Source organism: Dromiciops gliroides, chromosome 5 (assembly GCF_019393635.1).
Source record: "Dromiciops gliroides isolate mDroGli1 chromosome 5, mDroGli1.pri, whole genome shotgun sequence".
In the NCBI taxonomy this organism is placed as follows: domain Eukaryota; kingdom Metazoa; phylum Chordata; class Mammalia; order Microbiotheria; family Microbiotheriidae; genus Dromiciops; species Dromiciops gliroides.
Genome location: NC_057865.1, coordinates 165978727 through 166004004, shown reverse-complemented (window position 1 = coordinate 166004004; position 25278 = coordinate 165978727). Strand labels below are relative to the sequence as shown.

At 36.1% G+C, this 25278-nt stretch overlaps 1 protein-coding gene across 1 annotated transcript in view; it reads left to right on the top strand.

Annotated features, from left to right (window-relative positions):
- The window catches only part of SEC61A2 (SEC61 translocon subunit alpha 2), a 45772-nt gene that overhangs the window by 3902 nt on the left and 16592 nt on the right, over positions 1–25278 (top strand). Inside the window, exons 2-6 of the mRNA XM_043968861.1 lie at positions 3990–4057; positions 8402–8467; positions 13799–13877; positions 19850–19981; positions 20109–20218. Of these exons, the coding sequence (XP_043824796.1) occupies positions 3990–4057; positions 8402–8467; positions 13799–13877; positions 19850–19981; positions 20109–20218 (455 nt within the window). The remainder of the gene's footprint in view (positions 1–3989; positions 4058–8401; positions 8468–13798; positions 13878–19849; positions 19982–20108; positions 20219–25278) is intronic.

The following is a 25278-nucleotide window of genomic DNA, read 5'->3' as shown; positions in this document are numbered from 1 at the left end:
GGGCAGTTTTTAGTATGTGACTAGAGCTCAGGAGAGGCGTATGTATGTATGTATGTATGTATGTATATGTGTGTGTCTATATATTACACACTTATACATATATCTCTGTATCTATATATACCTACATATCTATCTATCTATCTCTGTCTGTCTATTTTCCGAATATACATAATCTGTAAACCCATGGGAGCTGATGAGTTTAACAATGTAGTGTTGGGAGAAAAGGACCTAGGTGAGAGCCCTGGGATATGCCCATACATAAGGGGTGAGTTGTGTATGATAATCCAATAAAAAACAGCCAGAGGACGAGTTCCATGAAAAAGCATTCAAAACTCAGACAAGAGAATATTCAGGAGCAGTGGTGATCAGGAAGATCAAATGCTTTGGAGAAGTCTAAAAGGATAGGGATCTTGAAAGACCATAACATATGTCAATTAATTAACCTTGGTAACCTGGGAGAGAGTGGTTTCAGTTGAGAGAGAGTAGGATGGTTAGACAGCTTTTCCTAGGAGTTTGTAAGAGAGAGGAGAGAGATGATGTTAGCTTGAGAGATGGTAGAGTCTAGTGAAAGTCTTTTCATTCTTTTTTTAAGGATGTGAAGTTTGTTTGTTTTGTTTTGTTTTGTTTTGGGGCAGGGCAATGAGGGTTAAGTGACTTGCCCAGGGTCACACAGCTAGTAAGTGTCAAGTGTCTGAGGCTATATTTGAACTTAGGTCCTCCTGAATCCAGGGCCAGTGCTTTATCCACTGCACCACTTAGCTGCCCCCTAGGATGTGAAGTTTTAATTAAAAAAAAAAAAGCCTTGATGTTTGACTGTTTACTATGTGATTGGGATTTTTAATTACCAGTAGGCAATATAATAATACATCTCTGACAAAGTTGGGGTGAAAGTTTCCTTTTATGTAGCTTGCCAGAATTGTTTAAGTGGTGGCATAGGTAGGGCTTACTCCAAATTAGGTGTAAATATATTTTACAATCCTCCTGATGTATTTGTATTCATTAGTTTAATAAAAGTAATTAAATTGCATTTTTTGCCAATCAAAAGATACTTTTTTTTATTCTGTTCCCACTACTATCTGGTTGCTGTAAATGTTTGGTATCATATAACCTTTTGAAATATAAAATGTATTCCAACCACAGATATTTTTCAGATACTTTGTGTGCAGAGAACATTGTGCTAGGCCCCAGGGAAGGTACAGAATTTAATTATTGCAAGGTCCCTGCCTTCATCAAGCTTCTTTTTGAGTAGGCGAATGGTTGAACTAGAGCAGTATTTTTTTTTTTTTTGATAGAGGCAGAAATCATTGACATGTAGGTCATTTGGTTATCAGAGCAGTTCAACTTCAACAAACATTTACTAAGTGCCTGCTTACTGCTAGGTAATAGAAAAATAAAGAGAGATGCAACACGGTAGTCTTCTCAAGGACCTTTTACAGGTGAGGACAATCCCACCAATAACTGTAATACAAAGGAGAGTGAGAAAAAGGCTTACAAAACTTTTCCTTGATCCTACCATCCCACTGTGATGTTTAAAATCTAAATTGTGGTCGCCTTAAATTAGAAGCTTTAGCACCAGTCCTTGGGCATTAAACATTTATTAAAGCATACAGATATTCCCATGGAGTTCAGAAAGTTAAGAAAAAAGCCTATTTAGCCTAGAGTTCCAGCCTGGTCTGATTCTTCCTCAAGTCCTCTGCCACAAGGCTGCTTCAGTCACGAACTCTCTCCAGCAAACTGATCGTGGAAGCTTTTTACAGGTCTGGAACAGAGGCGGTCCTTACACACTGCTTCAAGCTGATTGGTTGGCATCATCCAAATCCTTTGGTTCTCAAGTTGTTCTCAAGGTGTGATTACAATCCAGTTAACTTGAAGTAGGCTAATCAGCAGTTAATCACTCTCACTTGATTCAGTCAGTCTAGATTAATCTCCAGGTGGGTCTTTGAGTATCTGCTAAATCTCATTATCTCATCACACCACCAAACATGTCTTCTGCCTTTCCTTCTTTTCACAGCAGATGTTTTAGGAAGGAGCTGTCACTTTCTCCCAGGAACAAAGCAGGGGACATCAGTAACTAGCAATTTTGGCAAGAAGGGGGTAGGAGTGGGAAGTCTATTTCATTTATAGGGTGTGATATGAGCAAAGGTGCAGTCCTAGAAGTAAGCACAACAGGAATGGGGTAGTCCCTACAAGTAAACTATAGAAAGGAGAGTCTTTTGAGTTATGACTAAAGAGGTAAGGTGGAGCCAAGCTTCGGAACACTTTGAGGAAGACTTTATTAATAGACTTTTGAGTAGGAGAGGGCCATACTCAGACCTGTTGCTTAGGAAGGTTATTTTGGCAGCTCTGTGGAAGATGGATTGGAATGGGGAGACACTAGAACCTGAGAGACCAATTGGGAACCTAATATTGTAGTTAAAGTGATGAGAGGAAGGGGTCCTGAAAGAGACTGGTGATTGGTAATAATAGTAATAATAATAATTGCTAGCACTTAGCACTTTAAGCTTTGCAATTTATAGATAAGGAAACAGATTTATAGTACTTTAAGCTTTCCATTTTATGGATAAGGAAACTGAGGCAGGCAGAAGGTAAGTGCACCTTGGGTCACAAAGCTAATGTGTCTGAGGTTGGATCAAGTCTTCCTGACCCCAGGTCCAGTACTGTATCCAATATTTAGCTCCACTAGCTATGAGAAGGGAGAAGAGATGACAAATGAGATGGTGGGAGTAAAACAAGAATTGATACCTGGTGTGTGGAAGAAAGAAGAGTACAGGATGACTTTGGGCATCATAAATAACATAAACAGATTTGTGTTTGAACAACATACATATCTATACATACATATTTATTTATTTGCCCCCCTACCCCACCCCACCCCCGGCAATGAGGGTTGAGTGACTTGCCCAGGGTCACACAGCTAATAAGTGTCAAGTGTATGAGGCCAGATTTGAACTCAGGTCCTCCTGAATCCAGGGCCCGTGCTTTATCTACTGTGCTGCCTAGCTGCCCCAACGACATATATTTTAATCTAAAATTCTAAAAATCTGCATGACAACATCTTTACTTTTAGTCTTCTAAATTTTTTTTTTGAAAGAAAAGGCAAATCTAAACAGACACTTTCAAACCTTATAAAGGCTACCTCTTGGAAGTACTGGCATTAAATGCTTAGGTAGAAAGATATTAAAACAATAACCTTTTAAAAGAATGAGCCATTATTAATAACTCTAATAGCATCTTGGAAACATAAATCTGCCTACTTATTTAAACATTAGTCGTGTTGATAATTTCTCAGCTGTCATTATAGAAGCAACTAGCTAATATTCCTGATGTGTCTATTTATGAGTTATCATAGAAAAACTGCAAAATGCTATAAAGCTAAGTTCTGGCGATAGTGAAAGTGATTCCATTTCATTAGCCAATGCTTATAGTTGTAAGCAACAACAATGCCTGAAGGTACTGTACAAAACCAATTTCATTTAATTATCTCTTCCCTGAGAATAGTCAAAATAAAATGTGCACAAGGCTTTTAGTTTATAAATGGAAAAAATATGCCCAAGTTTAGAAGTCTTTTGTCAGATTTCATACCATTTTTTTAAATGAGAAGAGGAAAAAAGCAACATAGAGTTGCATTTATATTTTTTTTTTGCTTCTAATATCTAAATCATTATCTTTGCATTTATATCAGAGGGGAAATTGAACAGCGGCTTTTGTTACCTTTAAGTTGCAGACCATGACAGTAATATCTAGCATTTTGTTTCAGTGATGAGCCAAAAAAGACAGATGTCTTTTGGTTGCTGTCTTCGGGGCAGATTGGGGCGTTAATTTATAAGTTGGAAATAATCATGAACTTTGGTGAAAGACAAGCTTTGACATTCAGATTTAGAGAAGGCTTATATTTGTTTCTATACAAAACTATAGCTTCTGTTGTTAAAAACTGGAAGATGTTATGAAACTTTGTAATATACTCATAAAATCATTTTTTCTTTTAACAGTTAAATTTTTAGAAGTTATAAAACCTTTCTGTGCAGTTTTACCAGAAATTCAGAAACCAGAAAGGAAGGTAAGTATAATATCTTGGCCGAATAGAGAATATTTGTATTTCTTGTCCCAATTTTTAAAGCTGTTGGTCAATGTTCTTTTTTTCTTACTATTTTGTGCTACTGTTTGCCCTAGTTTAATTTAACCTTGATGATTCATGTCCCCAAAATTATCAGTTCATGTTCTTCTCAGGTAGAAAAAGGGTGAAATGTGGATTAACTTGAACAAGTCTAGGCAGATTATCTTATGATTTTAAAAGCAGTTATATTTTATTTAATATCATAACATTTCTATAAGAACTAAGGCCTTTTTTGGTATACCTATCAGCTAATATGTAGCATTTGCCAATATACAGTTATCTAAATGCCTATTATTTTTCTCTGCCTATCTCACCTAAGCTGGAGGTGCAGTGGCTACTCACAAGACCAGTCCCACTGTGGATTGACTTTGTTTGCTCCATTTCCATCCTAGGCTGGTTCACCCCTCCTTAGGCAGGCTGGTACTCCCCTTGCTATTGGGGGGCTCACCATATTGGTGCTGGGTTTTTCATATGAATGCCTCAGCAGCTTGGCCCACTGCAGCTCAGAATTCCTGAGCTCAAACTATCCAGCATCCTCAGCCTCCCCAATAACAGATTATAAGCATGTACCACTATACCCAGCCTATAAATGTTTGCTCATCCTGCTTTGGTTTTCCCATGAATAATAACTGTGGTAAATTATTTTTATCTTCTCAAAGATAAGTCCTGTAAAATTTTTTTTGAACAAGACACTAAAATAATAATGATTATATGCCAAAATAGTTGGAGTTTAGAAATTCTTGATCCTCAATCTGGTATTCAACCTATGATGTCTGAGCTTAATGGTTAAGTTAATGAAGTCTGCTGTATATTCAAGACTTGAAAAGTCGAAATTAGTTAAGCAAATTGATATTCCAATAATTATTTTGTTTAGAAAATAGAACTTTGAAAATTTTTCAATTTCATTAAGTTGCGTATGCAATATCTATGAATGTAATTGCTGTTAATTGGAAATAGATGGATAAGAAAACTGACAGAATGATCCTAAATTGTAGCATTATTTAGATAGATGACTATTGGCTTTGGCTTCCTTCATGTAAATAATAAAAAAAAGTATCTTCTATTATAATAATGTTCATTTTTAAGTATAAGGAAAAGTTAAGCCTTAAGTAGAAAAAGATGAATTTTGATTCACTGTCCAGAAATGTGTAAAAAAATTAAAGTACTCAGGAAAATTATGCATGAATTTAAATATCTTGCTAGTTTACTATAATATTGCATGATTTTCTACTTTGACCTAAATTGGATTAAATGTTTCATAAACAGGCTAACAGTACATCTAGAATTTGGAAAGCATCATTAATTTAAATGTATAGTAGGATCTTTTAAAAAATGGGATGAAAAAATCAATTAAAATGAATAAGGATTACTAGAGTTAAGAGAAGTCAGAGCAGATAACTGGCAAAAGCTAACAAGTAGAATTTCTAAAAGGTACATCAAGAAAGAATGGTCTGGGCCAGCTAGGTGGCGCAGTGGATAGAGCACCAACCCTAGAGTCAGGAGGACCTGAGTTCAAATGTGGCCTCAGACACTTGACACTTACTAGCTGTGTGACCCTGGGCAAGTCACTTAACCTCAATTACCCTGCAAAAAAGAAAAAGAAAGAAAGAATGATTCTCCTAGTGAGCAAATAAAAAAAATTCCATACATTAGAATCATAGAACTTAAAGGAATCTGAGAGTTTGGTCCAACTCCCTCACGAAACAGATTTTTACTTACCTACAAGCTGGTTAGTGATGGCACTTAGACAAGAGCTGGGGCTCTGCAGACTACTAGCCAGTGCTCTTTTAAATTGTGCTACCTCACAAAAATAAATGATGAAGGTAAATTTCAAACCCCACAGTGGACTACACAGTCATCAATAGTCTGCACTATACATATTTGACCACCTTGTCCATGGAGTTCTTTAGTCCAAGTACAAGCAGAAATAAACATATTTAGGTATAAAAAAGGATGAATAATGCCATAAACAAACTTTTTTATTTCACTATGTACTTTTAGTCAATTATTTTGCTAAACAATAAAGTATTTTAATCAATTATTAATATATTAATTTTTACTAATTATATTCTGTTTTGTATTTATGGTCATTGCTGATTATAGATTTTATATTTAAGGTTTTCACTAAAGTCCTACTCCATTGCCTTGTTTTCATTTTGTCATGACGACCTTGATTTTTTAAAAATACATCATACTGGGGCAGCTAGGTGGCGCAGTGGATAAGGCACCGGCATTGGATTCAGGAGGACCTGAGTTCAAATCCAGCCCTAGACACTTGACACTTACTAGCTGTGTGACCCTGGGCAAGTCACTTAACCCCCATTGCCCTGCCAAAAAAAAAAATACATCATACTGATGCCTTATGTCTCTACATCACAGCCTTTTCACTTAATCCTTTTCCCCAGATTAAATTCTCATGTGACAAAAAACAATTAAGTAAAAATAGCTAATATAATAACCACACTTGAAAAAATGTATAATATGTTATCTTAGTAGTCCTTTTACCTCTGCCATAAAAGGGAAACTATATTTCATTAACAGTTCTTTGGGACTTAAAATGTTTTTTTCAGTTACTTCAGAGTCTAATTTTTTTAAATTGATATTTTCATTGATATTATATCTATATCTATCTATCTATCTTGTTGCCTTGGTTATAGTTTACATTGCATCAGTTAATTTTTTTGTTCTTTTGTTTCTCTGAACTCATTTATCATTTATTACCCCATATTATAATTTTTATATGGCATGGTTTTTTAAACCACTAAAAGGGTTGCTATGAACATTTTCGTAAACTCTGAACTCTTGTGGACTATATCAGTGAATCAGCAGTTTTTCCAAGCTGAAAATGTTCTGAGTATAGACCAAGTAATCCAACTGTATGCCTTCTTTCTGAGGACTAGCCTAGTTAAAAAGTCAAGTTCATCATAGGATTTCATATAAGGTGAATTTCTAGGCTACAGCAACTCTTTTGACCATCTACAAAAGATAAAGAGGGGTTATAATCATATTTGGAAGAGATGTCATGAGTTACAACCTCAGTCATTCTATCAGTTCTTTCAATTTCTATTTTACCTTCTGCTTCTAGAATATCAGGACAATTTTCTCTGAGAATTTCTCGGAAGATTATATCTAAGCTCTTTTTTTGGTCATGGTTTTCAGGTAGTCCAATGATTTTCAGATTATCTCTCCTGGATCTATTTTCCAGGTCAGCTGTTTTTCCAAGGAGATATTTCATATTACCCTTTTATTTTTAATTCATTTGGATTTGCTTTATTGTGTCTTGATTTCTCATAAAGTCGTTAGCTTCTATTTGCTCTATCCTAATTCTTAAGCAATGATTTTCTTCAGAGAGCTTTTACACCTCCTTTTGCATTTGGCCAATTTGGCTTTTCAAGCTGTTGACTTTTTTTTCATGACCCTCCTGCATCATTCATGACCCTCCAGCATCATTCTCATTTCTCTGTAAATTTTTTCCTCTACCTCTCTTACTTTGTCTTCAAAGTCCTTTTTGAGCACTTCCATGGCCTGAAACCAATTCATATTTTTCTTGGAAGCTTTGGATGTAGGAACTTTGACGTTATTGTCATCTTTGAGAGTGTATTTTGAACTACCTTGTCTCCAAAGAAACTTTCAATGGTCTGCTGCTTTCTCTGCCTACTCATCTTCCCCGCTTATTTCTTGGCTTTTAATTCCTTATTAAAGTGGAGCACTACTGCCAGGATGCACCATCCCAAGCTACAGGGGGTCCCAGGTGGTACAATTTAAGGCGAGGCTCTTTCTCAGCCTGCCTGGCCTGTCAGTAACCACGGGCCTGCTTGCTCTTTAACCTGGAAGCAAAAATCTGATTGAAATCTGATTCTTTATGGTCTGCAAGCTTGATGTGCCTGTGATCCTCTCCCACTGGGCCTCTGTCACTCAAGTCCACTTCCTGGGAAATGTGCTCCACCTCTGCTCCCACAGAGACCTCCCATGCATCTTAAGAAACTCAAACTTTTAATTTACATCTATTCATTCATTATATCAGTAACATCAATTCATTGACCTTGCTTTAGGAAGAATGAGTGATATTATTTAATAGTTGTTCAACTTTTGGTTTAATTCATTGATAACTAGGCTTGAAAGGAGGTTTGATAATTCATGTTACCTGAAAGGTAAATTATGGTGTGGAATGTGTTTACACATGGATACAATAAATGTTTGTTGAAATAAAATACTGTGAAAATTTGTCATATATTAGTAAATATTTCTCGGGTTGTATTCATTTCAGTGCTGTATTTTGTTTTACAGATTCAGTTTAGAGAGAAGGTATTATGGACTGCTATAACCTTGTTCCTTTTCTTAGTATGTTGTCAGGTATGTTATTCTAACATTGTATCTATATTCAGTTGTGGGTTGGTGATACTGCCTTAAGATTTTGGGTTGGATAGAATTTAAATAATGTGTTTCGATCAAATTTCAGTGCCATATTTGCAATTTGAAAGCATATTTTCAATAAATGTAAGTATTGAAAATTTTTGAAATTAAAAATTTTGAACATCTGCAAATTAGAGTACCTTTTGAAAAATGGATTCATGAATATATTGAAACTCTGAGATCCTCTAAAGGAAAACAAGTTTATGGTTAGTGAACATGACTAACAAATTCAAGTAGGCTTGTAGAACATTTTTTTAAGTAAGAAATTTGAAATAATAGCTATTTCTGCTTTTTCTGTTGGAATATCTTAACAATGAGGACAGGGGCAGCTAGGTGGCGCAGTGGATAGAGCACCGGCCCTGGAGTCAGGAGTACCTGATTTCAAATCCGGCCTCAGACACTTAACACTTACTAGCTGTGTGACCCTGGGCAAGTCACTTAACCCCAATTGCCTCACTAAAAAAAACCAAAAAAACCAATGAGGACGAAGTTAAATAAAGGCACAAAATGAGGCACCTTTCAAAACTATTTTGTTTTCTTTTCGAATATGCTCTTGGTATCTTTTTAATATCACCTTCATTTCTGAGCTAGGCAGTAAGCTATCTCTTGTAACAAAAGTTTTGTTTAAAAGAGGAAAAGAAAAGACATTTGGCAAAATCATCCAGCATGTCAACTGAATGTGAGAGTGTGCAATGTTCCACAGCTAATAGAACCCATTCAGTTTGGGACTTTTGTTTGTTCTTTCTATTTATATTGTTGCAGTTTTGTATATCCTTTTTTTGGTTTTGATCAGTTCACTCTTTATCAGTTGCTGTAAGTATTCCCATGATTCTCTGAGTCTTTCATATTCATTGTTTCTTATGGTACAGCAATATTACTTTATGTTCATATGCCATCATTTATTTAGTTCTTCCCCCCAAATTGAATATTAGGTTTGTTTCCAATTCTTTACTCCAACAACAACAACAAAATGATGCTGGGAATATTTTGGTGTATATGGGACCTTTCTTCGACCTCCATTGGATCTCTGTCTAGCAACAGGATCTCTGGGTTAAAAGAAATGAACATTTTAGTCACTTTTTAAAAAGCATTATTCTCAATTGTTTTCTGGAATGGTCGGACTAATTCACAGCCCCTCCAACAACGTATAGTGTACCTATCTTTCTGAAGCCCCTCCAGCATCAGCATTCCATCTTTAGCCATCTTTGTCAATTGGCTAGGTGTTTCCAAATTGATTTTGGAGAGTAAATAGTAAATGAAATAAAGGTTCGTTATTAATGGTGGATACCTTTTGGATAAAATACAAACTCCTGAGCCAGGCATATAAAGCCCTACACAATATCTCTTCTACTTATTTTTCTAAATTTATTTCCTATTATTTTCCTTTAAGAATTCTACATTGTAGCCAAACTTCCCTAAATTTGACATTCTTTCTCCCTTCTCCATGCCTTTGTATATGTAGTCTATTCCCTGTGCCAAGAATATACCTCCTCCCCGTAACACACACACACACACACACACACACACACACACACACACACACACACACACAATCTGATCTTCATTCAAGGTACAGGTCAAGGGTTACCTCCTATCATCTCCCCTCTCCCCCAGTAAAATTTAAACTCCTTGAGGACTATTCAGTTTAGTTCATCAGATATTTACTAAATGCCTATTGTGTGTAAGACATTGAAATAAGAATGCAAAAAATGAAAATTTAAAAAGTTCCTGCTCTCATGGAACTTACTGGGTTGGAGTAATAAGATGCAAGACAAGTAAATAAAAAATAATTTAAGGAGAGAAGGAGCCCTGGCCACTATGAGGATCAGAGAAGGCTTCCTCTAGGTATTATTAGTATCTGAGCTGAGCCTTGAAAGAAGCCTTATGAGGAATATTTTAGACATGTGAGACAATAAAGGAAGCTTAATTTTTGCCTTTAGATCCCTAGCACCTCACATCATAGTTTATTAAAGTGAAAATAAAGAGGTACTAGCTATAAAGCTAGCATGCTTATGTTGGAGATGAATAGAATGCTTAGTTGATAATAAAGTGGATTTTAAATCCATGCCAGTATAGATTTTTAAATATAAAAGAGAAAACTTATCAAAAGCATAAAATCACAGATGAGGCCAATAAGGACAGTGCATCTATAGAACTGCTTTATCTTTGATATGTCAGTGTATATATATATATATATTGGTGAGGCAATTGGGGTTAAGTGACTTGCCTAGGGTCACACAGCTAGTAAGTGTTAAGTGTCTGAGGCCAGATTTGAACTCAGGTCCTCCTGAATCCAGGGCTGGTGCTCTATCCACTGTGCCACCTAGCTGCCCCTTTCAGTATATTTTTTAAAAAATACTATGCTGATCTGTTAAGTGATTGAAGTTGTCTGTATACACTGCCTGAACAAAATTTCCACTGTAAAAATATTGCTAAATTCTCTTGACTTTGAAAGATTTTCCCATTTTGGCCTACATTTTCTTCCATTGTTAACAAAATGTAAAAATTCATCTGATCAACAAAAATCTTCTAACCTCCCTAATTTGTGGAAGGTCTAAAAAAAACTTTCTCCCTTTAGATTTTAATATTTTTAATTTCTAAAAACTGAACTTTTAATTATATCAGCAAGGCACTATAGGCATAAATCAGCAAAATATTATTAGGTATCTTTATAATCTTTTTTCAAGGATAAGAGTTTCTGATTACCCCCCCCCCCCAGTTTGATTTATTACTGTACCATTATGAAAGTGTCTCTAGTCTTAAATGTAGAGTAGAATAGAATGGGCTAGGATTCTGTAGAAAAGTAGCTTCTTTCTCAACATGGGGAAGACATTTAGATTTTTAAAGTACTTTCCCCTTGCTTAATTTTTTATTTTTGATCTCCCTTATTTGTGTTCTTTGCTTCTATTTTCCAAGATAAACACATATCATTTTGTTGTAGGAGGCAAGAGAACTACTACTGTCCATTACTGCCCATGGTTACATCTAAATTACAGTGATGACTGATGAGCACAGTAATTCCTTTGTTGTTGTGAACAGGCTTACATAAAATGGCTCTCTATTCCAGTCGCTACCTTCAACTGTAGAAAAGTTGTGTCAGGTACTAATGGAAGTAAAAGAAGAATTTGATTTTCAGAAGCCTTTTCAATATAGCCAAGGAGGGGTTTGCTTATCAATGAATAGAGTTTACATCTTACTCGGTGTACATGGGAGGAAGTTACTGCATCTACCATGAGAGATTGAGAAAAGCAGTTCATTCATTTATTTATTGGTGATAAACATTGTGATTTAAAGTTTTGAGTTCTGAATTCTATCCCTCCTTTTCCCTCTCTCTCCTCATCCCTCCCTGAGGCAGTAAGCCATCAGATATAGGTTATACATGTGCAATTATGTGAAACATTACCATATTAGTCATTTTGTTCAAGAAAACTTGAATTAAAGAAAAAAATGAAAGAAAGTGAAAAATAGCTTGCTTCAGTCTATGTTCCATCAATATCAGTTCTTTCTTTGGAGGTGGATAGTATGCTTCATTATTAGTCCTTTGGGATTGTCTTGGATCATTGTATTGCTGAGAATAGTTAAGACACTCACAGTTCTTCATCAAACAGTATTGCTGTCACTGTGCACAGTGTTCTGGTTCTGCTCACTTCACTATACATCAGGTCATACAAGTCTTTCTGAAATCATTTTGCTTGTCATTTCTTATAGCACAATAATATTCCATCACCATCATATACCACAGCTTATTTAGCCCAATTGATGGGCATTCCTTTGATTTCCAATTCTTAGCCACACGAAAAGAGCTGCTGTAAATATTTTTGTGCAAATAGGTCTTTTTCTCTGTTTGGGGAGATATCTTTGGGATATAAACCTAGCAGTGGTATTGCTGAATCAAAAGATATGCACAGTTTTATAGACCTTTGGGCATAGTTCTAAATTGCCCTCCAGAATGGTGAGAAATGCAATTTAAATATTTGGCCTTTTAGGAAAACTGATTTAATTCTAGAAATATAGGCTACATTTCCTTGTTCCTCATTCTTCACCTTATATGTAGAATACCTATGTGACCAATGTGAGCAGTAGTGTGGAAGTAGTACTTCCTGATCCTTGCTTACTCGGTTTATTCTCTAACCAGGAAATGAGTTAGTTTGTTCATGGTCGGGGTGGAGGGGTGGGGAATATAGTGTTAAATGGCTATGGGAAAAGTGTTCATATCTTAAATATGAATGATTATTTTAAAAAAAACGAATGATTATGGTCATCACTTCAGAATTTGAAGTTGTCTAAAATCAAGAAATGCCTTGGTTTTAAAAGTCACATTGTTCTGACTAATGTGGAAATATGTTTTACATGATTGTACACGTATAAACATATCAGATTGTTTGATATCTTGGGGAGGAGGAAGGGGAAGGAAGGAGAGAGAACAATTTGGAACTCAAAATCTTTCAAAAAATGAATGTTGAAAATTGTCTTTACATGTAATTGGAAAAAATAAAATACTATTAAGTACATTTAAACTTACTGGGGCTGGGGTAATAGCATGCAAGACAAATTGTTCCTAGGACATTTCCCGATTTCTTATATTTGTTTTTGGGTTTTTGTTTGTTTTTGGTTTTTTTGTGGGGCAATGAGGGTTAAGTGACTTTCCCAGGGTCATACAGCTAGTAAGTATCAAGTGTCTGAGGGCAGATTTGAACTCAGATCCTCCTGAATCCAAGGCCAGTGTTTTATCCACTGCACCACCTAGCTGCCCTCTCTTATATTTGGTTTTTAAATGAGACTAACTTACAAACTGGAATATGTAGAAATGGTGTGCTATAGTCATTGAGAACTAGCCTTGGAGTGAAGGACACCTCAATTCAAATTCTGTCTCTGATATATACGAGCTTTGTGACTGTGGGCTAGTCATTTAACCTTGCTTGTACCCCCAGGCAACTCTTTATGACTATAAATTAGAGGAAAATTGCTGATCTGGAGTGAGCCCCTGACAATGTAAACTCACAGGTACAGACTAAAAAAAATTTGAAAATCTAAAATACATAGAAATGTATATGTGTTAAGTAGAAAAATATGAAATCAGCCAGATAGATACTTTAAATTTTCAAAAATTTGCTTTGTTTCTTTTCTGATTGCCTTCATTCTAGAACAGTAAATTTCATTTTCTTAGATTGTTCTGCTGTATGCCTACAAAAAGCAGTGTAGTATGAGTATATGTTAGATTTACACAACAGATTTTTGCCATGTATTTTAATATTTTCATATATTTTACAGATACCGCTGTTTGGAATTATGTCATCAGACTCCGCAGATCCTTTCTACTGGATGAGAGTTATTCTTGCTTCTAACAGAGGTCAGTGATTCTACCATTTCTCTTATTTTTTTCCTTGTTGTTTCTGGTCCCAAATTGTCCTAGACACCCTTAAAGGAAAGTGTCCAGTGGATTAGTTCTTGAAATACTTCATGTTTTGGGCATTACTGATAAAGTTCAACTTCTTAAGAATATCTGTTACGGGCAGCTAGGTGGCACAGTGGATAAAGCACCAGCCCTGGAGTCAGGAGTACCTAGTTCAAATCTCTAATCAGACACTTAACACTTACTAGCTGTGTGACCCTGAGCAAGTCACTTAACCCCAATTGCCTCACCAAAGGGGAAAAAAAAAAAGAATATCTGTTACATAGGGGCAGCTAGGTGGAGCACCGGGTAATGCACCGGCCCTGGAGTCAGGAGGAACTGAGTTCAAATCTGGCCTCAAACACTTGACACTTACTAGCTGGGTGACCCTGGGCAAGTTACTTAACCCCAATTGCCTCACCAAAAAAAACAAAACAAAACAAAACAAAAAGAATATCTGTTACAGCCTTGGCAAAAAAGAAATCAGATCAGTATCATTAGATCAATATGAAACATATCAATTTTTTTTTTGCCAAATTGATTAGGATTTTGTGTATCTAATTCTAGTATTCCAGTAGATCTGTGATTTTAGTGATGTGGGTTTTCAACAATAAAGATTGAAATAAATCCATTCCCTCTCATCCATGAACTCTTCTAAGTTCCTGATAAGTCTTCCAAATAGGTCTTAGGAAACTAATGTTCCACAACACATAACCATAGTATATCCCCAGGGGATATTGTTGTTAGAAAAACTCAGCTTTTTTTTTTTCTTTTTCTTTTGATGAAAAATTTATTTTTATTTTCAGTTCCAAATTCTCTTCCCCTCTCCACCCACCTTCACTTTTTGAGAGTATAATAAACATGATACCCATTATACTATGTGAAGTTACACAAAATGTATTTCCACATTAATCATATTGCAAAAAATTGCAAGAAAAATAAAGAAAATGAAAAAAAATGCTTCAGCCTGCAATCAGAGTTCATCCGTTTTCTCTCTGGAGGTGAATAGCATTTTTCATCATGGGTCATTTGGAATTGTCATAGATCATTGTATTGTTGAGAATAGCTAAGTCTTTCACAGTTGATCATCCTTGCAGTATTGCTGTTATTGTATACAATGTTCTGATTCTGCTTAAATCCCTTTGAATAAGTTCATATAAAACTTCCCCGGTTTTTTCTGAAACCATCCTGCTCATCATTTTTATAGTACTATTAGTGCTATAAAGTGCTATAGTATGGTTTCATAATCATATACCATAATTTGTCCAGTCATTTCCCAATTGATGAGCATCTCCTCAGTTTACAATTCTCTGCCACCACAAAAAGAGCTCCTATAAATATTTTTGTATATGTGGTTCCTTTTTTTTAAACTCTCTTTGGAATACAGACTTTAGTATGGTATTGCTGGATCATAGGGTATTGCCCTTTGGGCATATTTCCAAATTGTTCTCCACAATGGTTGGACCAGTTCAAAACTCTTAACAGTGCATTAGTGTCCCTATGTTTCCACATCCCCTCCAGCATTTGTCATTTTCTTTTAGTGTCCTAATATGATAAGTGTGAAGTGGTACCTCAGAGTTGTTTCAATTTGCATTTCTTTAATTATTAGTCCTTTCATACATTCATCAATGGCTTTGATTTATTCTTCTGAAAACTGCCTTTTCCATTTTGTTGACCATTTATCAGCTGCTGAGAACCATTTTTTTTTTCAAAGAGAAGCATGGGGTTATTAAAATCATTTTTCATTTTCATAAAGGCATTCCTGCTTATTCTCTTCCTCCTATTTAATTCTGGCCATGCTCATTATTCTTTTGCAGTGGCTGTCAAATATAAATGTTGGTGAATGAATTCTATAGGTTGTCTGTCCAATTGTATATTCTAATCTGGACAATAGCCATTCCTTAGCTACTTTTTTTTTTCTATAAGAATAGTTGGCCAAATTCCTTTGAATGATGATAGACCTCACTGAGGATACTTTATTGTTCTGGGGCTTCATGCAAGCAGCACAAAGTCACTGCAAGTAGGATCATTCTGATAAATTAATGCTCTCTAGGGGACCCCTCTTCCCAGAGAATTCTGCACTATTTCCTCTGTGACAATGGTGGACAACTCTTGCAAGGATATATGTCCTTGTTTTATATCTTGTTTGATATTAGTGTTCTAAAATTTGTTGAACAAGGTTCTCTTTTAGGGAATCTTGTATAATTTTGGCATACATGTGAGAGGTACCTGGGTGAAAAAAAGTCTTTAAGGTAGTGTTTTCTTCCACCAAATCAAATGCTTTTTTGTAGTTAGCAAACAAGCAGTGTGGGATTTCATATTTTCTACATATTTCAATCAAATGTGTATGATGAATCTGTGTTCTACTGTGAAATGTTCCTTGTGAAAGTCTTATTCTCTTGTAAAACTTTCATTAATTCATTCTTTGATGTGTGTGTGTATAGAGTAGTCTTACAAAAATTTCTGTATTGTTGAGAAAGACATATGGGCCAGTAGTTGTTGATGCTCTTCACATCTGCCTTTTTTTCAGTAATAATAAATTTTTTTTTTCTTTGCACCTTTGGTATCTGCTTAGATACCTTGAGAATACATCTCCCAGTACCCTCCAAATTGTATTGTCTTCACTCTGGATTTCCTTGTATTTTCTTGATCTAGTTCAGCTATTTGATTCATCTTTGTTTTCTTAAGTGTTGTACCCTCTACAAGGACATCCAGAGCCACATGTCTTTATCTATTTGTTGTCCTCCACTGAGCTTAATGTTTAAATGTTCTCAGGATGACTTTCTTAGTTGGGTGGATTACTGGGTTTTCTCTAAGCTTTTTTCATTGCTTCCCACTGTTTTATGAAGTGATATTCTTATACTTTTCCACTATCCTTCTCTGTATGCTCTTACAAATTATCATATATTCCAACCAGTGTTACCTTTGGCTATCTTACTACTTGGCAAGTAAGTCATATTTCCTAACTGAGGCAGTTTTTAGGTTCTGTCAGTCTCTTCCTTATGGCAGTATATTTATATAAATTTAGACCTAAAGATGAAAAATGAAGTAGTTCTTCCCTTAAAGGACCTTACATTTTACTGGCTTCCCCCTTTATCATTATTCTAATAGCACTGTTGTTGAAGCAGAAAGGCCCACATAGGACTGAAGGGTATTTTGTAGTTTTCATAGTTTTGTGTCCAAAGAATTAATCACCAAGTCACCAACCTACTAGTGTGCCTTTCTGTACTTTGCTTAGCTGGTCCTTAAAAACCAGACATGATCTATTGCTAAGCCTTTCCTGAATGATATAAACTGCCAGATTTTACTCTGCTAGCATAGCCAGAGTCACCGAGACACCATGATGAAACATCTAAATGGCATTTTATGGAGATATCCGGAACTCTAGCAGCTCTCTGGGCACAGAAGCCCTGGAAATGGTAGCACTTTCCATACTTCTGGTCCTGTTGCCAGCTCATCCCTCACAGCCATCATTCAGAGATGTGGCTTCTCTGGAAAAGGGGCCAGCCAATTTTTACACACAAGGCAGGCAGACCACCCTGAGGGAGAGTCAGAAGGCAGCATGTGACATGCAGATCATGTTACTACTACAACTGTGATCTTAATGGAGAAGGGCTAGGACCCTGAATCCAAGAGCCTTGACAGTAGTGTTAGAAATGCAGATAACAGCTTGAATTAGTGTTTCATATCTCAAAGAATCCAAGCAGGCAGCAGAATGTGATTGAAGGCTTCTTTATTTCATCTTCTTGAAGATGGGCACTCTTCTCAATGTGTTGGAGAGTGCACGGAAATGAGGTCCTGCACCATTATTTATGCCCACCAAGGGGTCCCTCCCAACTAGTCACATTACAGTATTTTACAATCCCCTTATATACATTACAGTTTCTATTTACATACAGAATGACAGTAACAACTAATTAGATTGCATCAAGTAGACCAATCACAGTGCTAGAAGGTAGCAGTTGACCAATTAAATTGTACAAACTGCAATACCAGACCATAACCTATTCTGGGCAAGAATGTCCACTCCTCCTTAGAAGAATGCTGTGTTAACATACATGACTTTTCAAAAAACAAAACTTAAGTCAGGGTTTGAACTCCGGGGTCACTTGGGAATCATCTTGGGCACCTCAAGGTGAATTTCCAGGTCAGCTTAGTTCCTATAAAGCACAGGCCCCATTCCAAGCCCTGCTCGGGCACAAGTCCCAGAGGCCCTGACTTCTTGGGGCTTTGTATGGTGGGCAGCCCCCTACTGGGTAATCCAAGCAACAAGGTCATGGAGTTTGAAACTAAACCCACCCTCTGTCCCCGGGACTCTAAGAAAAGTCAAAATATGGTCTTTTCTCTCAGTAGTAAGGCTTCCACCCCACAAGCAGAGATCATCCTGGGAAGCAATACCAGTAGAGATGGAGCCTGTAGGTGTGACAGCCACAACTCCTAAAAACCTAGAAAAGTCCTCCACCCTGTTTAATGGATTCTCTTCAGAAACTGATAACATTTTATCAGGGAAAAGACATTAAAGAAGAGGGGTTAACATTTCTGCTTCTCCATCTGATCTTCAGCTGAAACCTTTCAGATGTGTTGTCTACCCCTTTAGAATGTGAGCTCCTTGAGAATAGGAGCTGCCTTCCGTTTTCATTTGTAACCCCAGGGCTTAGCACTTAGGAAGCACATGATATATACTTTGTTCACTCATAATTTAACAAAGTCATATTCTGATGCTGCTTGTGCTATTGGAGGTAGCCCTGGGTTCTTGGAGACTATAGAGGATGTGTTTTTGCAGGTCCTGAGAAACAAGCAAGACTTTGATTATGTGTCAACAACAGTTTTTATGTCCAATGTTCAAGTCTGCAAAGGCTTGAATAAAATAACCATAATTTTATTTTAATAAAATATTAATTTTTATTAATTTTTAAGTTAAATTTAAATTTAATTAAATAAATTTTTAATTTAAAATTTAAGTTTAATTTAAAATCTCAAAATCCATTTAAATAAATAAATGGGTGGGATCAGTTAAGTAAATAATTAAATTTGATTGAATGGCATTAAATTTTATTTAATAATCCCCCCCAAAACAATCACAAGTAAATTCACAAATGGCAGTGGTTTTTTTGGCTACAACAACTCATGAAATTATGTAGTAATATGTAAAGGGATTCTTATCTGCATCTATAAAGAGAGATTCCATATTGATGAAATCCCAGAGATTCCATATTGATGACGTATTAAGAAGTTATCCTGTTAACTTCCAGAGGAAGTTTTTTATTACTAAGTACATTTTTTAAAGTATGAGACTTAATAAAGCTTTTTTTAGACATGTTAACTGACTCATGGCATGCAGTTTTTATTGTTTCATTAGTCTTATCACCAAGTAATTTGGTCTCCTTTAGGAATATTTGGGGCAAAAATTTTGTAAGATTATTTACCAAAGTGTAATGTTGTTGTTGTCAGCAGCAGCTGCAGCAGTCGCTAACATTTATATAGTACTTGTTATATGCCAGGCATTGTGCTAAGCACTTTACAATTATTATCTCATGATCCTTACAACAGGCTTAGGAGGAAGGTACTCATGTTATTCCCATTTTACAGATGAGGAAACTGAGACAGAGAGTATTTATGTGACTTGTCCAGGGTCCCACAGTGTAAATGTCAGGGGCAGAATTTAAATTCAAGTCTTCCTGACATTCTATTCACTGCTCCACCTAGCTGCCCCTAACCTTTAATATGTTTATATTTTTTACGTTTTTTTCCAGTGGTTTCTGGTCATTTTGATTTAGTACATGAATAATACATAGAATGTAACTTTTAAGAAATGAGGTGGTATTTCTTATCTAGAGAAATTCTTGAACATTTACTTAAATAAATCAAACACTGCTGTTGTGTAATAATAAAAATTATGTTGTGCTTCTCTCCCCTCCATCACCACAAAGGAACTTTAATGGAATTGGGTATCTCTCCAATCGTAACATCTGGTTTGATCATGCAGTTGTTAGCTGGAGCTAAAATCATTGAAGTTGGAGATACACCAAAAGACCGAGCTCTGTTCAATGGAGCCCAGAAATGTGAGTATTAAAGTTGACTAAGATATCTCAAACTTATTTTAATTTCAAGGACATTTCTGTTAACAGTTTTCTACTTTTCTGTTCTAGTTTAATTTTCTCTCTCTTGTCTCTTCTTTTTTAAAATCAGTATTTGGTATGATTATAACTATTGGGCAAGCCATTGTGTATGTCATGACTGGAATGTATGGAGATCCTGCTGAAATGGGTGCTGGAATCTGTCTACTTATAATCATTCAGGTAAGATCTTATTTTTTCAAATATCAGAATAACAAAACTTTCTTTTTTGTTTACTCCTTCAGGCTAGTCTTACCTTTGATTTTAATATAATTTTAGCTGCATAAATAAGAACACTTAAATAGCAAAACTAATTCATAGACTTAAATAGCAAAACTAATCCATAGACTTAAAAATAGATGATTTGGGAGAGTATGGGGGAAAAATTGGCATAATATTTTTACTCTAGTATGTTCTTTAAAAACTTAAGGATAGGGGCAGCTAGGTGGTGCAGTGGATAAAGCACTGGCCCTAGAGTCCGGAGGACCTGAGTTCAAATCCGGCCTCAGACACTTGACACTTACTAGCTGTGTGACCCTGGGCAAGTCACTTAACCCCCATTGCCCCACCAAAAAAAAAAAAAAACCCTTAAGGGTAGTTATAGCTTAAATTTGTTAAACTTTCTATATGGAATTTCTTTTGAAAGCCATATAGAAGTTTATATAGATTGCAGTTCTTTTCTCATATATGAGTGAAACACCACTGATAACTTAGTTGATTTCTACAGGTTTAGGCTGCTTGTTTTATATTAATGTAGCAAAGTGGAGTTAGTCTCAGTTACCCTAGAAATCAGAGGTTTGAGAGGAATTTTCTAATGAGCCACCAGTGTTTTAGATTTTTCCTCTTTTACTTATTTGATTAAGACTAAATCTTTTCGGGCACCTAGGTGGCACAGTGGATAGAGCACCAGCCCCGGATTCTGGAGGATCTGAGTTCAAATCCGGCCTCAGCCACTTAACAGTTACTAGCTGTGTGACCCTGGGCAAGTCACTTAACCCCAATTGCCCTGCAAAAAAAAAAAAAAGACTAAAACTTTTCTTATTTTGGGATATGATACAAGTTATATCTGTTTCAATAAAAATAGAACATTGACTTAATTTTCATTATTTAAAAGATGGGCTGTCAATTCCTTAAAAACAGTGGAGAAAATAAGCTATACTAAAGATGGTTTTTTATGTTTTTAGGGCTCTGTATGCTTTCCCCTAATGTTAAAGATACTGATTAAATGACTTAGAAATCAATGTAATTTTTTTCTGTTCCCTTGGAATATTTTTTTTTTGTGGTAACCAGTGTTTTAGAAAAAAATGTGTTTTTTAAAAATTGATACTCAAACTGGACTGATCTAAACAATATGCTTAACTCACCTCTGATTTTATTGAAGTTTTTTGTAGACCATTGTAGAAATATGAAAACAGCATTTAGAATTTTCTTCTTACTAAACTGGATAGATTAAATAATAATTGACATTTTATATGTGAATGAGGTCCCTAAGTTATATTAAAATAATTATAGACAGTACTGAGAAATCTAATAGTTATATTTTAAGATTGGACAAAACAATTTACAGATTTACAAACGTTAGATAAACCCTTATTTAATTATTTGTCAGCACTGCAATTGTAGTAGTTTGTTTTTTCTGTGTTAGTGGAGAAAGAATAAGTGAGTAAATGGATGGCTTGTTATAGTTGTGACTTAAATACTTTGTAAAGATTGAACATCTGGATTACAATAGAGACAACATTGAATCAGGGTATTTTTATATATAAGCTTAGTTTTTTAAGAGTATGTCCTTTGGTTGGCCATAATGTATTTCTTATGGTTAGGCAATTACCATTGTAGCAGAATCCAATGCTTAATGATATGTCATTATTTTTAAAAGTATTTTATTTTCCTCAATTACATGTAAAAACAATTAATACCCATTTTTGTTTTTGTTTTTGTTTTTTGTGGGGCAATGGGGGGTTAAGTGACTTGCCCAGGGTCACACAGCTAGTAAGTGTCAAGTGTCTGAGGCCGGATTTGAACTCAGATCCTCCTGAATCCAGGGCCAGTGCTTTATCCACTGTGCCACCTAGCTGCCCAATACACATTTTTAAAACTTTGAGTTCCAAATTCTCTCCCTTCCTCCTTCCTCCACCTTTGAGAAGGCATGTAATTCCATATAGGTTATACATGTGTAGTCATGCAAGACATTTCCATATTAGTCATGTTGTGAAAGAAAATAGACAAAAAATCCTCAAGAAAAATAAAGAAAGTACAAAATATTATGCTTCAGTCTGTAGTCAGACACCACCACTTCTTTCTCTGGAGATGGATAACATTTTTCATTATAAATTCTTCAGAATTATCTTGGATCATTTTATTGCTGAGAGTAGCTAAATCATTCACAGATGATCATCTTACAGTATTGCTGGTACTTTGTACATAGTACATTTCACATTGCATCAGCTCATGTAAATCTAGATTTTTCTGAGATCCTTGTAATAGTCTTCCACCTTCCACATCACTTTCTTTCCCCATTCTTCTTCCCGTTCTTATACTTGAGGAGTCTGGAATACATGTCCCCTCAAATAGCCTGACTTCCCAGTTCATAAAACTCCTCAGTTCCCATAACCTTTATCTTTCACTTTACCTCAGCCAGCAGAAGGGATGGTCTTACCTTAAAACTCACCATCATCTGTAACTTGTGCTAATTCTGTGATCCTTAATTCTGAATTCCCTTCTCTCATCATTGTCTCCTGTCCTAAATTTATTGTTCTGTTACCTCTATTCCCTCATCCCTTTCCTTTTCCTAGTCTGTAGTTATAGATCCCTGCTTTGGCATCATCTCCCTCCTCCTTTCTTTCCTTTTCCTAGTCTGTAGTTATAGATCCCTGCTTTGGCATCATCTCCCTCCTCCTTTCATCATCTTGATCTTATAGTTCTTGTTGTTAACCAATTCAGCTATGCACCAGTGTTCCTAAATGCCACTTTCATCTTGCTAAATTCCAGGTTACCCCCAGCATCCATCTTCTCTGCTTGAATTTCTATGTTAATCAAATGCTGCTAGAGATAGTTACACAGCTCCTGCCTCAATACACTGTAATTCTTTGATTCAGTCTCACATGGGTCCTCATTCCTTTATGGCGATTCTTTTATTGCTTAAGTAATTCCCTTTGGTCTCTGACAACAACTTTTCCATCTCTCCTTTAGCCTCTGACATCACCCCCTTCTCCCTTATCTTCTACCTTACTGAAAAAAACAAGAAAATCCATTTTAAGCTCTTTCTCCCCTACTTCAAATCTAAAAACTCCTTTACACCATTCTCCACCTTCTTCCTTGCTCTAATCTCTAAGGAAGAAATGGACCTTCTCCATGTCATTGCCAATCCTATCTTCTCCATTCTCCTTTTTTATGTGTCTCCTTTGATCATTTACTTTTTTTCCTGATCCTTATTCTAGCTTTATTATTTACACACACACACACACACACACACACACACACACACACACACCATCAACCCTTCCTCCCCTCCTCGTTACTTCTTAACTTTTCTATTACTGTCCAGAGTTCCACCATCCTCCCAGCCATCCAAATGTTACCCTCAATTCCTCATTTTCACTCTTCCAGCTCCAGTTCATTATCAAGTCTTATTGTTTCTACCATCACAGTCTCTCTTTTACATGTATATGCATACATATCTATATTATATACACATATATGTGTGTGTGTGTATGTATACACAAATACAAACTGTAATGATTGGAATGACGCCACCTGCTGGAGACTTACTGTAGAAAAGCTGCGCCATGAGATGAACGTCTCTGAGGGCAAGACCAAGGGTCTTTTCTTTGGCGTCAGGAAGTGACGTTTGCTAGTGAGAGGAAGAAGGAAGAGCCTGGTGCTCTGACTGGGGCTCTTTCCTGGGGACTGGCGGAGAGCGGAGCTAGAAACGTGCTCTCCCTTTAATAGATAGATGAATGTAGGCCTTTCTCTCTCTTTACCAAATTCTTATTCTCCTTAATAAATGCTTAAGAGCCTAACTCTTGCTAAAGCTTATAATTTATTGGCGACCACTCATTAGATATTTTAGACAGAATAGCTAGAATTTTAGCCTTTAACAATACTCTCTTACCAACTTGATGCAGGTTTTTATCACCTCACTTCTTTGCTATTGCAATAGCTTTCTTGTTCTTCTCAAGAGAAGAGGACTTTGTACAGTTGAGCTGTTTTACCAGAGGTCAAGATGGAGAAGATCATAAGGGGGAAGGGGATGGAAAAAGCATTTATATATAAGCACCTACTCTGTCAGACACCGTCTAAGCACTTTATTCATTTGAGAAAGACAGCATAGTAATTATAAGAGTGATAGCCTGGGAAAGGAAGGAAGGAAGGCAGGGATGAAGACATTTACTGAGCACCTCCTATTTCCCAAACACTGTGCTAGGTATATGACAAGTATCTCAGTCGATCATCACACTAATCCTGGCAGGAAGATTCTGTTATCCCCCATTTTACATTTGAGGAAACTGAGACGAATAGGCTAATTGACTTGCCCAGAGTCACACTAGTAAGTGTCTGAGCTAGTGTCTGAGGTTGGATTTGAACTCAGATTTTCCTGGCTTCAGACCCAGTGCTTTATCTACCATGCCACCTAGCTACTTTGCTGGCAAGATTGGAGGTCACAGTGAGAATGAAGAACAGGCTTAGGGGTTGCAAAGTGGAGAGAGAAGTGGAATGACAACAAATTATGTTCCAGAAAAGAAATTTCATAGTTCATGAACACAGAAATTGAATACATGTGGGAGATGGCAAGTTTAAGGGCATGGATGGCCATCTTTATGTAGTTGAGGTGGATTAGAGAACTAGATTGTGGGAAATGAGTGAATTGAGGGACTTTGAGGTGAGGTTGTTTGAAGGAGTATCATTATATGTTTTTGAAGTCCCCTAGTATGAGGACAGGAGTTGGGGAGGAGAGAAAATATAAACTATGCTCTGAATTCAATGAGAGAGAGACAGCTACAGAGGTCAGTGGATAAAAACTATCAGAATCCTGATTGGGTGACAAATATGGAATCAGTGAACCTCCATCATTTGGAGAATGGTTAAACAAATTATGGTGCATGGATTGAATGGAATGTAATTCCACCAGAAGAAACAACATATGAAGATTTCAGAGAAACAGAGAAAAGACCGTAAACATTAAACAAGCACCCACTGTGTTACTGGGCTAAGATCCATGTGAATTGATGCATAAGGAAGTA